This window comes from Pelophylax lessonae, assembly GCF_965119305.1.
Source record: "Pelophylax lessonae genome assembly, chromosome: 12".
NCBI lineage: Eukaryota > Metazoa > Chordata > Amphibia > Anura > Ranidae > Pelophylax > Pelophylax lessonae.
Genome location: NC_138779.1, coordinates 223,980,905 through 223,996,370, shown reverse-complemented (window position 1 = coordinate 223,996,370; position 15,466 = coordinate 223,980,905). Strand labels below are relative to the sequence as shown.

The 15,466-nt window shown below is 47.3% G+C and overlaps 1 protein-coding gene across 2 annotated transcripts in view; it reads left to right on the top strand.

Moving 5' to 3' along the window:
• Positions 1-6,582: 6,582 nt before the first annotated feature.
• Positions 6,583-15,466, top strand: part of EPHA2 (EPH receptor A2) — a 29,618-nt gene continuing 20,734 nt past the window's right edge. For both annotated transcript variants that reach the window (XM_082273717.1, XM_082273716.1), the window contains exons 1-2: positions 6,583-6,659; positions 8,824-9,490. In XM_082273717.1, coding sequence (XP_082129843.1) covers positions 8,845-9,490 — 646 coding nt within the window. In that variant the 5' untranslated portion in view covers positions 6,583-6,659; positions 8,824-8,844. The remainder of the gene's footprint in view (positions 6,660-8,823; positions 9,491-15,466) is intronic.

Sequence of the window (15,466 nt, the reverse complement as noted above, 5' to 3'; positions counted from 1 at the left end):
TGTGTTTGGGACGGAGTGCCGTGCCCATTGCTGTACCTTCAGTTGTTAATGGCCCCTAGTGAACCTACAAGCTATATTTTTCATATCTCCTCGTGATCTGTCCCGCCATCATAGGGGATGATGGTTCTAGTTGTCATTTTATTGTCCCGGACGTTTCTCCTCCTCCTCTTTAATACCACAGGCCCTCATCTCTCTTATTCATTCGCTAATGAGCGGCTTTGACATTCCTGATGGCCCCATTCACGAATCATAAAAGGGTGTTGGGAGTCATGAAATTCACGTCCTCACCTTGTACAGATGCTGTTTGTTGAATTGTGTTTGGAGGGAAGTGACGGGGGGGGGCTTTCATGTCCTGTATCACCCACCTGTGGAGGGCAGTCCGTTCTCCCTTCCTGACAGTTCAAAGACTTTGGCTCCTTTCTTTTATGATAATTCAGGAAGGGACACAAGTTTGTATGTTTAACGCAGAGCTTTTCACTGGGTGGCAAACAGAGTGCTGCTTATGTCTTTTAGAAAAGTAAAAGTTGAACATACAAGGTGGTAAGTCCTGCCCTACATGCGGGGATATTAATCTGCTGCTACAGAGAAGGTAAACATGTGATGGCAAGTAATATGCCACACACACACATAAACTGGTGTTGTGGGAAGAGTTTCTCATTGGTGTACTACACATAATCCTTTTCCTTTTCCTGTTCCAGGATATCACTTGCTCTACATCTGGTTGGCCTACTTAGCTTGCAGCACTGGGGGCCTGAGATTAATGCCCATCAGGGTCCAAGTTTAAGAAAAGGTTCTATGTTCCCTTTGTGGATATTCAAGGAGTGTCCTACATTCTTAAAACCCCAAAATATGCTTTTAAGATAGCTGGCTGGCAACATTTGCACCAGTGTGTGTCTGTGGGGGGGGGGGGTCATTGGGAGTGTAAGCTCCTCTGGTACAGTGTCTTTGATCTTTCAGGACATGCTGAGACTTGTAGTCCCTTGGCAGTGAGGAGGCCACCCATCCCTGGCTGGTAGAGATCCCCCTGGTTTCCCCCAGGTGTGGTACAGGAGGCCTGGAGGCACGGGAGGCCAGGAATGTGAGTGATCTCACTGTAGATAAAATCAGAGAGCCGTATCCAGATTTCTATATTCACAATTGTTTCCCAGAGAGACATGATGAGGCTTGTAGTTGGGTGTGACAAACCTCTCTCTTCCCTGGCAGAGATCACGCTTCAGCAGCTATGCCTGAATTTGATGGGACTTGCTATTTTCATCATTGTGGCCTGGTGGATGAGGCACATCTGTGATATCTGGGTGTGAATTGAAGTGTGGTGTAGTGGGGTGGATGAGGCACATCGGTGGTGGTATCTGGTTGTGGAAGTGGAGGGGGTGTGTGGCCTGGTGGATGAGGCACATCAGTGATCTCTGGGTGGGAATTGGAGGGGTGTTGCATGGTGGATGAGGCACATCGGTGGTGGTATCTGTTTGTGAATTGAAGGGGGGTGTTGTCTGGTAGATGAGGCACATCAGTGATCTCTGGGTGTGAATTGAAGTGTGGTGTGGTGGGGTGGATGAGGCACATCGGTGGTGGTATCTGGTTGTGGAAGTGGAGGGGGTGTGTGGCCTGGTGGATGAGGCACATCAGTGATATCTGGGTGTGAATTGGAATGTGGTGTGGCCTGGTGGATGAGGCACATCAGTGATATCTGGGTGTGAATTGGAATGTGGTGTGGTCTGGTGGATGAGGCACATTGGCGGTGATATTTGGTTGTGAAGTGGAGGGTAGTGTGTTCTTGTGGATGAGGCACATCGGTAAATCTGGTTATCCAATGTAGTCCGGTAGCATGAAGGGTGGTATGGCCTAGTTGGCCTGGTGATATCTAATCAATTGTAGGGGAGACGGTGCCATGCTAAAGATGGGGAAATGGGTCTGCCTCTGGTTAGGTTGATAGTGGAAAAAGTTCAGCAAATTTAAAGGAAGACTGACACATTCTATGTATAAAAATGGTGACTACCAAGCCATAAATGGTCACCAAAATACATTTCTATCAATCCTTCGCTGATATCCTCTTGTTTAGGAGTTCCTCTTAATTCTTGTTGATTCTGGCGTGACCAGCCAGAGAGATCCCCGGAGGGGAGCTTAGAATGAATACATACGTAGAAGCGATCATACTACATAGTGGTCTGGTAGAAGGTACAGTGGATGGTATGTAAGACCTAATAGGATTCATAGAACAGGTTGCTTGGCAGCTAGGGAGGTGCACTGGTTGATATATTAGGTAGGTAGCCCTCCCATGATGGTCTGGTATGAGGTACAGAAGGTGGGACCTGGTACTGTTTTTTAAGCGGTGGTAATCTAAGGGGTGGTGTAGTAGGACTGGTAAAGCAGATGGAGGTGTACTGGCTAATTTAGGCTGGAAGGAATCACATGGTGGTATGGAAGGTGGCTTGTGGTACATTTTGGTGCTCGTAATATGGTGTGGTAGGAACTAGTAGAGTAGGTGGTTTTGTTAGCTGGGAAGGTGCACCAGTTGGACAGTTGGAACATTAGGCAGGTAGCCATTATGCGCTGGTTTGGTATGGGTACAGATGGTGGTGTTCTAAAGACCAGTGCGGATAATAGATAGACGTGGTAGAGCAGGTGGTTTGGTATCGGAGGAAAAGCATGGTTGGAGCTTTAGGTAGGTGTTCATCACAAGATAGTCTGGTAAATAGTGGTAATATAAGGGGCCGTGTAGTGTTGATAGAAAGCGATGAGAGCAGATGGTTTGGTAGCAGGAGAGGTGCACCAGTTGATACATTAGACTGGTAGCCATCACATGGTGGTCTGGTAGGTAGTGATAATAATATAAGACGGGCAGCCATCACATGGTGGTCTGGTAGAGGATATAGAAGGTGCGGATGGTGGTATTATGGTCTGGATGATGAATTTGAATGGTAGAGCAGGTGGTTTGGTATCGAAGAACACACATGGTAGGTAGTAGTGGTACTGTGGTGGGTAGCCATCACATGGTGGCCTGGTAAGGGCTGCAGATGGAGGGGAGGTGGTGGTCATATGGTGTGGTGGTTAGCCATAGTAGAGCAGGTGGTTTGATGATGGGGGAGGTGCAGCAGTTGGCACATTGGGCAGTAAGCTGTCACGCGGTGTTTCTGGCAGTTTCGGTGGCGTTTAGGGAAGGGTACCCCAGCTCTGTTTGCAGGACGGTGGCCCAGGCAGAGAACAGACATGAATAAGTGGAATCATGCTGACGAGTGGAATGAGATCGGCAGGTTGTGGCGGGAGGGGGGGTGCCCGCGGTCTGGGATAATCAGCAGTTTCTTTTCATTAAAGGGGAAATTCCAGCACAGGAAGCGTGACGGTATTATCCTGTGTTTGTATTCAAAAGCTCTTCCCATCCACACGCCTGAAAGTCTTCCCTTCCTTCCCTCACACAGAGCACCCCTCACCCCACAACCTGCCAACGAAAGGAGACCGCTACATTCTCAATTAACCCTTCTACCAACCGGGGTGAAGGTGGTCCCGCAACCGCGGGGCGCCCCACTCTCTTGGGGTGAAGGTGGTCCCCAACCGCAGGGCGCCCCACTCTCTTGTTGTGAAGGTGGTCCCCAACCGCGGGGAGCCCCACTCTCTTGGGGTGAAGGTGGTCCCGCAACCGCAGGGCGCCCCACTCTCTTGGGGTGAAGGTGGTCCCCAACCGCCGGGCGCCCCACTCTTAGGGTGGAGGATCCTTCTCATCAGATCATTCATCTGTATTTAGAAGTTGTATACTGAGGAGACCATCGTCCTGCTTGGTCTCCGGGGCAGCGTATAATGCGGGGTCATCCCCTGCCCACGCGGGGACGGTGTAGAATGGGGGGGTCACCCCCTGCTCACGCGGGACGGTGTAGAATGGGGGGGTCATCCCCTGCCCAAGTGGGATGGTGCAGAATGGGGGGGGGGGTCATCCTCTGCCCCTGAACACGGGGGGGTGCAGAATGGGGGGTCATCCTCTGCCCCTGAACATGGGGGGTGCAGAATGGGGGGGTCATCCTCTGCCCCTGAACGCGGGTGGTGAAGGACGGCGCTCCTCCTCTGTAGATTTGTGCGCTTTGCTCTCTCTTTGTAATATTTGCTCTGTAATTATTTATTTAGGGCGGGGGCGCCGGGCCCGTTACACACCTTCCTCGGGATTCCAAGGTCATGACGAGAATCCAAATAAATCCTCAAGGAAGGAAGAGGATCTGAATGTGTCACCACAGCCGGGCAGACGCCACATTCTCCATATTTAAGTGTTATCTAAAGCCCAGACTTTTGGTGGGGAGGGGTAGAGAAGTGCGAGAACCCCTGCCAGGTTTTTGTTGCTGTCTTTGTCCCTGCTAGGCAGATTCGCTCTCACACAGGAAGTGATGAGGAATTCAGAATGTCAGTTGTCACCAGAGCAGGAAGTGAGGACATATCTTCTAATAGGGACAACTGTCTGATTTCCTCTCACATCCTGTTGTGTCTCTCAGACAGGAAGTGGAGGAAAATTTCCGCAAGGGGACAAATGGATGATAAAATAACAGGTGGAGTTCAAATCTCTCCTCCATCTTGGTGAATTCAGCCTAAAGCCTGGAAAGGCAGCCAATCAGTTGTCAATGAACGGCGAGCAGCCTGGGACTTGTGGTTCCTCAGTGGCCATCGTGCTGTTGTTGGAAGGAAGCTGGGGCGGGGGGAAGGGGGGTGCAGGCAATCTTTGTGCCGGGGGGTGGGTGCACCGGTGTCTGCACAGCTGGAGTGGAAAGTTTTTGGCAGCGGCGGTGGGATTTTTTTGTAGGATCTGGATGGATGTCTGGGGTGAGTCACAGCGCAAAGTTCTCCAAATGCGTCTGCCAGATCCCTCGCGCTGCGAATCCCCCCTCTGACCGGGCAGGCTGACATCGCCGCGGTGCCCACGGACCGCGCTCCTGGCTGGGCATGCCAGGACATGAAATATTAAAAAGAAAATCGCGCCTACGTGCCGCACTGCGCCCGCACATCTGTCTTCCATTTAGCCGTCTGGGGCCATCTCTGATTTCCCCACCCCTTCCCTATATTTCATTGTAGCGCCCTTTGGTTGGGTGTAATATATGGGTTTCCAGGCCCCCAGATACGGGCCGCCGGTGCCCCCGCTATGGCTCTGATTAACCCACCATAATAAATCTGTAGAGTCAACCTGCGAGAACGAGTCTGGGGATAATGAACTCCCTTCCCCCCCCCCCCCCCCCCAATCTGCCGGAGATTTACCAAAAGGAGGGATCACTCGGTCTGTCAATCCACTTCTATCCAATCATGGCGCCTGCGCTACATCGTTATCCATCCCATAGAGATTGTATAGTGTGTGTGGTCACCTTATAGCAGATATGACAATCGCTTTGGAACTGAATGAGCCAATCCATGGATGCAAATAAAGCTGTACAGAGGTCTCTATGAAGGAGATATATATTATACATTGTATTTTTTTTTATATCTTCTATATTTTATATCCATTGTATCTATTAAGGCTCTGCGTGCACCACGCAGGTGTGACGTCACACGCATCCGTGTCACGTGTAGGACAGTCCATTAATTTTAATGAGCTGCCCTATGTGCGAGAAAAGTGAAAAAGAAGTGCAAATCGCAGCACACCACATAGTGCTGCGGCACCAAGCTTTTTGGCACATGCAAAATGTTCTATTTTATACGCTATAGCTTTTATTATTTTGCATATATTTTATCTGTTATACAATCTTTCTTCGATAGCTGAATGCAAGACTAGGCAAGGATTAATAATAATAATAATAATCTTTATTTATTTTTTAATAAAAACTATATTTTCTATACATTTTTAAGAAAAAGAAATCATAATTACATACTAACACATAGATATATATAGAATTCTAATTTTGTATATTTAAAAAAAAAAAAATGGATATTATTTAAAAAACAAAAACAAAGAGGTGTGTGTGTGTGTGTGTATGTATGTATGTATGCATGTATGTGTGTGTGTGTGTGTGTGTATATATATATATATATATATATATATATATATACACACACACACACCTTCTTCTTTTTTTTTTTTTTTTTTTATTTAAAAAAAAAAAAATTATTTATATATATATTATACATTTTTTTTAAATAACAAAATGGTGTATGTGTATATATATATATATATATAATATATTTTTTTACACACACCTTTTTTGTTATTTTTTTTTTTATAAAAAAAAAAATATATATCTCCATTCTTTTTTTAATAATTTTTCTCTCTCTCTCTTTTTTTTTTTTTTTTTTTTTTCCTCTCTTTTTTTTTTTCTCTTTTTTTTTTTTTTTTTTTTCTCTCTCTTTTTTTTCTCTCATTAAAAGAGAGATGTATATTGTTTTTAAAAAAAAAAAAAAAGTTATATGTGTATGTATTAAAATCCTTTTATTATCATCCTTTTCTAGTCTTATGTTCAGTTATAAGAAATATTGTATAACCGATAAAATGAATACAATATAGAAGAGCTACAATGTTTTAAAATATATATTTTTAATCATTTTATTTATTGACTTTCTTTTTTGTTTTCTGTTTTTGTGTCTTGCATTCTCCCTTCTCATCGCATAATTTATTTATTTTTTCTCTTCCAGTTGTTCTATTGGACTTTGAAAAGACACAAGGAGAACTGGGATGGCTCACCAGTCCGCACGGGAAAGGGGTAAGCGCGCCGCTCCGCGTCCTCTTGGCGAGCGTTCTGTTTTTCTGTTTTTTTTCTGTTTTTATGTTTTGCAGGTAAAATCTTGCCCCCGCCCCCCCCCCCCCCCCCCTCTGCCTGCGACACGTGTGAGCGACTGTTTGACTTTCCAGCAGCCTCGGTCACATTCTTTCCCAAGGAGTTGTGAAGGTTTTATTGACTCCCCGGCCGGGTTTAATGATTAGCTTATTATAGCGGCGGAACGCCGTCCCGTAACCTAATGGCGCTAGTTTAGCACGCCGTACAGCGATTGTCGTTGAACCCTTTAGGCCTCGCTCAGATATTGCAGGAATGAGCGTTCCCGCTTGCGTTTCTGATAGCGCAGTGTCCATGTGTTTTCCATGCGTTGCACGTCGGTCCGCCCATTCCCTCCAATAGCTGTTTGTTGCTCCTTTTTTGGCGCAATTTTTTTTAACCTACTTTTTGCCGCCTGATTCTGTCGCCCAACATTTGCGTTTTCGGATGCCGTTAGGAATAATGGCGCACGCGCGTGTTGTGCGTTTTTTGCAGGGTTTTTTTCTTCATTCCAAGCCGTCTAATGTGAGCGGGGCCTTAGAAATGATCTATTGATTGGGTGAAATGCGTTGCTATGGGTTACTTTACGACGCACGTTATAAATTTATTGGGAAAAGATTTTCTAAACCAGCTGGAAAGGATAATTTTTTTTCCCAGAATCCTCCGGCGGTGAATTTATAAAGTTCCGCCATTTTTTCTGCTTTGTGTTTTGGGGACGGATGATGAAGTGTTGAGCGAAGGATGCGTTCCGCTGCGCAGATGTGCCGTCCGCCGCGAGACGCCAACCACCTGGGCTGCCCGCCTGGGAAAGGCGAGCACGGAAGAGGTTAATTGATGTTATTCGTGCCGCTTGCCCCCCTCCCTAATCAGCAGCCACTTAATGCCGGCCGTGACCTTCAGCTCAGCCTGCGTTCCCGCGTGTAAACACTTCCCGCACATCGCCGGCACATTCACCAACTATTAATCCTGCTGCTGAAAGAAGCCAATCAGCTTTAATAACCGAGGCTGGAGTGATGGGAGGGAAGTCGCCGATCGCTGACCGAGGCGTCGCACCTCCCACTTTATTAAACAAAATGTATTTGTTGGAGTCGGGGAATCCCAAAATATGCACCCTGGCCCACACTAACTTTTTAAATTGACCGGTCATCAGATATTTATTCCCTCCCACAGAGGTCACAGGACCCCCCCCCCCCCCCCCGATGAGGCCTTCATCTGCCTTTCTCTCCAGAAGGACGGCACCATCATTGTTCAGGCATCATCCAGGGGCACCATATTGGACTGAGATGTCAGTCCTGGTAGAAGTCCAGTTCCTGGCTGTGTTCACAAATGTCTGACACACATCAGCCCCTACCTTGTGACTTGCTACAAAGTTACACTGTACAGTCTGATCACTGGGGGAGGGGTGACTGAGGAAATGCCTCCTCCTTCTACAAAGTTACACTGTACAGTCTGATCACTGGGGGAGGGGAGACTGTTCCTTTGTAGAAGTAGGAGGAGGGGAGGCATTTGTCTCCCCTCCCCTAGTGATCAGACTGTACATTGTAACTTTGAGGAAATTCTTCCTCCTCCTTTTACAAAGTTACAATGTACAGTCATGTTTACTGGGGGAGGGGAGACTGAGGAAATGCCTCCTCCTCCTTCTATAAAGTTACAATGTACAGTCTGATCACTGGGGGAGGGGAGACTGAGGAAATGTCTCCTCCTCCTTCTTCAAAGTTACAATGTACAGTCTGATCACTGGGGGAGGGGAGACTGTTCCTTTGTAGCAGTAGGAGGCATTTCCTCAGTCTCCCCTCCCCCAGTGATCAGACTGTACATTGTAACTTTGTAGAAGGAGGAGGAAGAATTTCCTCAAAGTTACATTGTACAGTCTGATCACTGGGGGAGGGGAGACTGAGGAAATTCCTCCTCCTCCTTCTACAAAGTTACATTGTACAGTCTGATCAGTGGAGAAGGGGAGACTGAGGAAATGCTTCCTCCTGCCTGCAGCAGACTGATGACACCTCAGCCTGGGCGGAGTCACTGGAGGTGAAGGATTATATACTGTTGATGAATATTGTAGAATTGGTTGCGGAGCATTCGGTCTAACACTTGGCTTCCTCCTGTCTTGCAGTGGGATCTGCTGCAGAATGTGATGAATGGAAGTCTGATCTACATGTACTCTGTCTGTAACGTCCAGGAGGGGGATCAGGACAACTGGCTGCGCACCAACTGGATCTACCGCAGCGAAGCGCAGCGCATCTTCATCGACTTGCGATTTACCGCCCGCGACTGCAACAGCTTCCCCGGCGTGTCGGGGGCGTGCAAAGAGACCTTCAACCTGTACTACGCCGAGTCGGAGGTGGACTACGGAACCAACTTCCAGAAGAGGCTCTTCCGTAAGATCGACACCATCGCCCCGGACGAGATCACCAACCGCGACGACTTCTCCTCCCGGAACGTGCGGCTGAACGTCGAGGTGCGCAACGTCGGCCCCATGACCAAGAAGGGCTTCTACCTGGCGTTCCAGGACATCGGGGCCTGCCTGGCCCTCCTGGGGGTCCGCATCTACTACAAGAAGTGCCCGGCCTTGGTGCAGGGGATGGCGCAGTTCCCGGAGACCGTGGCCAGCGCAGACTCGCAGACTCTGGTGAAGGTGGCCGGACGGTGCGTGGAGAACGCCGTGCTGGAAGGCAGCAGCGAACCCACAATGCACTGCAACATGGACGGCGACTGGCTGGTGCCCATTGGCCAATGCTTCTGCCGGGCCGGCTATGAGAGAGTGGGAGACCAGTGCCAAGGTAAGACCACGGGCAATCCGAAATGTGACATTTTATTCTTTAGCTTTGGATTGGGTGGGGGAGGATTAGAAGTAGAAGCCAACTATATAATGTATAGAATCTATATAAAAAAAAAAAAAAAAAAAAAAAAAAAAAAGTAATCCATATATAGATAGATAGATAGATAGATAACATTTTTTCTTTTTTTTTTTTTTCTTACATGGGATTTTTTATTTTGTAATTAAAAAAATGTATTTTTATTTTAATATTTCCTTTCACACACAAAACATAAAATGTGTGTGAAAAAATTTAATAATTATATATTCTGCATGGAAAAGAGAAAAATCAAAAAATATTTTAAAACATTTTTCATGTATGTATATGAAAAAAATATTATATATAATAAAATAATAGGAATAATATATATTTATGTTACACAAATAATAAAATGTGCGTAAAAATATATATATATTTTTTTTATGCACCTTTTTATTATTTGTGTAACATAAATATATATTATTCCTATTTTATTATTTGTATTACAAATTAAATTTTTTTCACACATACATAAAATGTGTGTGGAAAAAATTAATTAAAAAAATAAATATAATTTTAATTTGTATATGTGTGATGTGTGTATATACACAAGTGCATTCCTGTCACTTCCTATCCCATGCAAAAAAAAAAATAAATTAAAAAAAAAAATAAATATATATATATATATATATATATATATATATATATATATATATATATATATATATATATATATATATATATATATATATATATATATATATATATATATATATATATATATATATATATATATATATATATATATATATATATATATATATATATATATATATATATATATATATATTTATATATTATTTTTTTTTTTTTTTATTTTTTTTTTTGCATGGGATAGGAAGTGATGGCATTGTCACCAGAACTGGAAATGAGAGGGATTCTTCCAATGAGAACACCTGTTCTGTCTGGAAGTGATTTTCCTCTCACTTCCTGTTGTGTCACCAGGTGAGGAAGTGAGAGGAAATCTCCCCGTTGGGGACACCGGGAAAGACCTTGCTTCATCCAAAATTCACTCTGGTTTTGTCTGTAGACGCACTATGAGTCATATTTGTACTTTGTGTGATGATTGAAGTGGAAGTTTTCTATGAAGGGGTTTGGTCGGGGATCCGATGGTTTCCTCCTCGCGTTGATTGCGGTTTCCTCCGCGCAGTTTTTAGCGAGTTATTCTGGTTTCTCTGCACACTTCCTATGTGAGGATCAGGATGACCGTCAGTAATGGCGGCGGATGCATGTCTGTCCTCACCCCCCCCCCCCCCTATCATGGCTTCTTGCACTGGTTGCGGAAGGTTTGTAGTTCAGTCTCTGGTTCTCACCTGACCCCCCCCCCCCTCCCCCAGTGTCGGTGGCGCTGAATTCCAGCTCCGTTCCTGGCCTGGTGGGGAACAATAGCCGACACTGTTCCCAGGCAGAGCTGGCCGGGGGAAAGAACTGGGCCGACTCCCAGCGGCTGGAGGAATGCGGAGAGGCCGCTGATTGACAGGCGATGGCAGGAGGGGAACCTGGGAGAAATCTGCAGCAGTTTCACCAGGACGCTTCTTCCTGCGACACCCCTCCCCCAGTCATATAATGGCCAATCATACACAGAGAGGAGGAGTCATATCACTCCATGAAATACAAAATGTTGCAAATTGTATCTGGAAAGTCTCCGGAGTTCCATCTGGGGCTCGGATTCCTCACTGGACCAGAAAACGGTTTTCTGTTTAGTTTTATTGGGGATCTGTCTTCTGACTTTTTCATTTTTATAGCCGTCTTTTGTCCTTTTATTGTTGAGATTCCACGTCACTTCCTGTCTCCATTTTACAACGTTGTCACCGGAACAGGGTGTAAGGGGAATTCTCCAATGGGGACCCAGGTGGCAATGATGATGATCTGTCCCATCTCTCTTTCTGCTAAATTTTCAGTCCAAGAGATTTCCTCCCCACTTCCTGTGCTGCGCGACATGTTGAGATTGGTACAGGAAGTTAAGTAATTCTCCCCAACGGGGTCACAGAGCGAAAAAAAAAGAGGTCAGGCCAAATAAAAAAAAAAAAAAAAATATATAATTGTTACACTTTAGGGAATATTTAGAAAGCAGTGGATGTGGTGTTAGTCTCTGCCATTTATACCCCAATAACTGCTATTTATACCCCATGAACTACCCATTAACTGTCATTTTTTTGCCCCGTGAACTTCCCTTTATATCCTGTGAGCTGCCATTTATACCCCGTGAACTTCCCCAATGAACTGCCATTTATACCCTGTGAACTGCCATTTATACACTGAACTTCCCCAATGAACTGCCATTTATACCTCGTTTATACCCCGTGAACTGTCATTTATACCCCCTGAACTTCCCCAATGAACTGCCATTTATACCCCATGAACTGCCATTTATACCCCGTGAACTTCCCCAATGAACTGCCATTTATACCCTGGGAACTGCCATTTATACACTGAACTTCCCCAATGAACTGCCATTTATACCCCGTGAACTGCCATTCAACCCAATGAACTGTCATTTATACCCCCTGAACTTCCCCAATGAACTGCCATTTATACCCCATGAACTGCCATTTATACCCCGTGATCTTCCCCAATGAACTGCCATATATACCCAATGAACTGCCATTTATACCTCATTAACTGCCTCATTAACTGCCCCATGAACTGCCATTTATTCCTCGAACTGCCAATAAACCCATAGACCTGGGAGATTACCTGCAGGGAATGTTTGAATATTCGATTCACTGCCTTATAAATCCTTTTTTGACTCTGTACACCCACGCGCCCCACCTGTCCTTTTTACCCCTCAGTGATGGGGCAGGGAGGGGCTCTGGGATAGTTCTGTCTTTGCGCACACATGGGGTATGTTCAGCCATTTTCTGCGCTGCGTATACCCCCCCCCCCCCCCCCGATCTGGTGAGGGACAGATCTCATTTCCTCTCAGGACAGGCAGACGGCGGTCTTCAGATGGCGTGGGCTCCTTTCTTCCCTGCGGGGGTTGGGGGGGCGCGGCGGGATCCTCCCCACCTTTTTACCTTTTTCCCTCCAGAAGCCGGGACACTGAGGAGGCTTTTATTAAATCCAGATGAAGCTGGCGGCGGTGGGGTCACAGGCTGGCGGTGGAGGGGGGGGGGGGTTGGGGGTAGCAGACAGGCGGCCTGCAGGTGTCCTCACACCCCGGGGCCAAGACGTTTCTGTTCAGCTATGTCAGGAATGGGGCCCCCGCCCCCGACCAACCCCCGGAGAGTGCGGAATGTGAAAGGGAAGCACGGAACCCTGATGAGCGATGAATTCTGACGTCCCGGAACCGCCCAGCTTCCTCTACAAACTGGCGAAAACGGAAAAGACCGCGCCGTTTAAAGGGGCTCTCCGCCTTCTGGACAAAGCGCCCATTTCTGGTGTGTTTTGTGCTACCGGAAATCGGAGCTTCAAAAAAAATAATTGAATTCTTTTTAATATTTTCTTTACTTTATTCCGCCTCCCATTTTCCGGGCGTCCGGCAGTCCGGTACAAATGCTTGGCCTTACTTTGATTCTCTCCCCCCCCCAATGTCCTTGACCGGCAATCCACTGGGTGTTTGCTGGCCGACGTGCCGCAGGTGTTTGACCCCGGCCTGTTTGCAGGTGATCCGTGTTCAGGTTCCTCCCACTACGCTTTCTTCCCCATTAATGACTGACGGATGTGGGGGGAGGGGGGGATCTTCTCTCTGTACATGCTGGCGACGTCTGCGGGGAGCTGACCCCTGGGTTCTGGGAACGCCGATCCGCGGCTATTTCTGTCTTTTCCTGCGGTTTGCACATTGAACATCCTGTCACCCCGGAACAAACAGATGATATCGCAATTCTTTCTAATGAGTTCTAGATGACTCTACAGCCCCGTCCTCTTCCAGGGAAGATTAACCCATTATAACTCCAGAATCTCCGCGACTTCCAACCGACGCCGGAGAATAAGCTACAATCTGGTTGCTATGAGACAATACTGACCGTTCTAGTGACCGTCCCAGAAAAGGGATGAGGTCCTATAGCAACCAAAGCTAAAGTGCCCACTATCCCCTTCCAGTGAAGGGACAAGGTCCTTTGGCACGCAAGGCTGAGGTGGCCACCAACCCCCTCCTAGTGAAGGGACAAGGTCTTTTGGCACGCAAGGCTGAGGTGGCCACCAACCTGCTCTCAGTGAAGGGATAAAGTCCTTTAACACCCGAGGCCGAAGTGGCCACCAACCCCTCCCAGTTAAGGGAATGAGGCCCTTTAACACCCAAGTCTGAAAAGGCCACCAACCTTTTCCTAGTGAAGGGATAAAGTCCTTTAGCACCCAAGGCTGAAGTGGCCATCAACCCCCCTCCTAGTGAGGGGATGAGGCCCTTTAACACCCAAATCTAAGTGACCACCAACCCCTTGCAGTGTAGAGACAAGGTCTTTTGGCACCCAAGGCTGAAGTGACCACCAACCACCTCCTAGTTTAGGGACAAGGTTCTTTAGCACCCAAGGCCGAAGTGGCCACCAACCCCCTCCTAGTGAGAGGATGAGGCCCTTTAACACTCAACTTTAAAGTGACCACCAACCCCTCGCAATGTAAGGACAAGGTCTTTTAGCACCCAAGGCTGAAGTGGCCACCAACCCCTCGCAGTGTAGGGACAAGGTCTTTTAGCACCCAAGGCCGAAGTGGCCACCAACCCCCTCCTAGTGAGAGGATGAGGTCCTTTAACATTCAACTTTGAAGTGACCACCAACCCCTCGCAGTGTAAGGACAAGGTCTTTTAGCACCCAAGGCTGAAGTGACCACCAACCACCTCCTAGTTTGGGAAAAGGTTCTTTAGCACCCAAGGTCCATGTGCCCACTAACCACCTCCCTAGTGTAGAGACTAGGTCCTTTGGCACCCAAGGCCGAAGTGCCCACCAACCCTCTCCCAGTGAAGGAATAACATCCTTTAGCACCCAAAGCTGACCCCCCTCCTTTTGACGCACCCAAGGCAGCCTCTCTTTCTGCCTACCCCTCGGCCCGGACCTGGACAGCCCATTTGGTCATTAAAGTCTAAAGTCATGAGTCCTTCCAAGTTCCTGATCTGGAACACGGCAAAGTCAGACCAGCGAATCGTAAAATTTGTTCCGGGTCAGAGACTTGGTAAGTCCGGAATCCAGTGGATCAACAGAACAGCCAGGTAGCAGCCCATTTCTCTGAGTGGAGCGTTCCTTTAAGGCGGACCTTTCCCTTCTAGAGCCGGGGAGTTTGGTCAGCGTTGGTGGACAGTGATTAATCATGTGACCAGTGACAGATCTCTGAGCCTTCGTGGGAACCCGCTGATTAATCGCTGGGCGATTGAAGTCTTGCAACGTTTTTATGAAGTGAGTCGCCTGTTTCCCAAAGTCTGAACAATAACCGGAATTTCTTGTGTCAGGTGTGCGGAGGTAATTACAGCGTGTCTTCTTTAATTGTCGCCGTGTGATTCAGAGCGAACGGGTCGCTGGTGTTCAGCGAGCGTGGGAACGGCGAGGAAAGTCAGAGTAAGAATGTGGGCTGGGCGGCCATAACGAATGCCTTTCAACATGGTGGCTGAGAAGCTAATAAAGGCTTCCGGCACCAGAGTGCGCCAAGGAGAGCGTTGGGAGCCGGTCAGCTGGCGGTAGCGCCAATCATAGCGAGCTTTGGCGTGTGCTGTGCGGTTAAACATCCTTTTTCTGTTTTTCGCACTGCGGCAGCGATTGGCGTTTAACACCTGCGCTTTTTAAAGGTGCTCCACATCGCAGCCTTCCCGTGTCTGAGCCGTTCCCGAGGCCGCGGCAGGTGTTGGCGCTCCAGGAGACGCGCTTACGCTCTCAGACGTGTCACGTTACACTTCCATCTAGGATCCTGGCCGACCTCCAGGATAAAACCCGAGCGTGCACCTCGCCCGTCTCCGCACAGACGCTCTGCTATTTTATT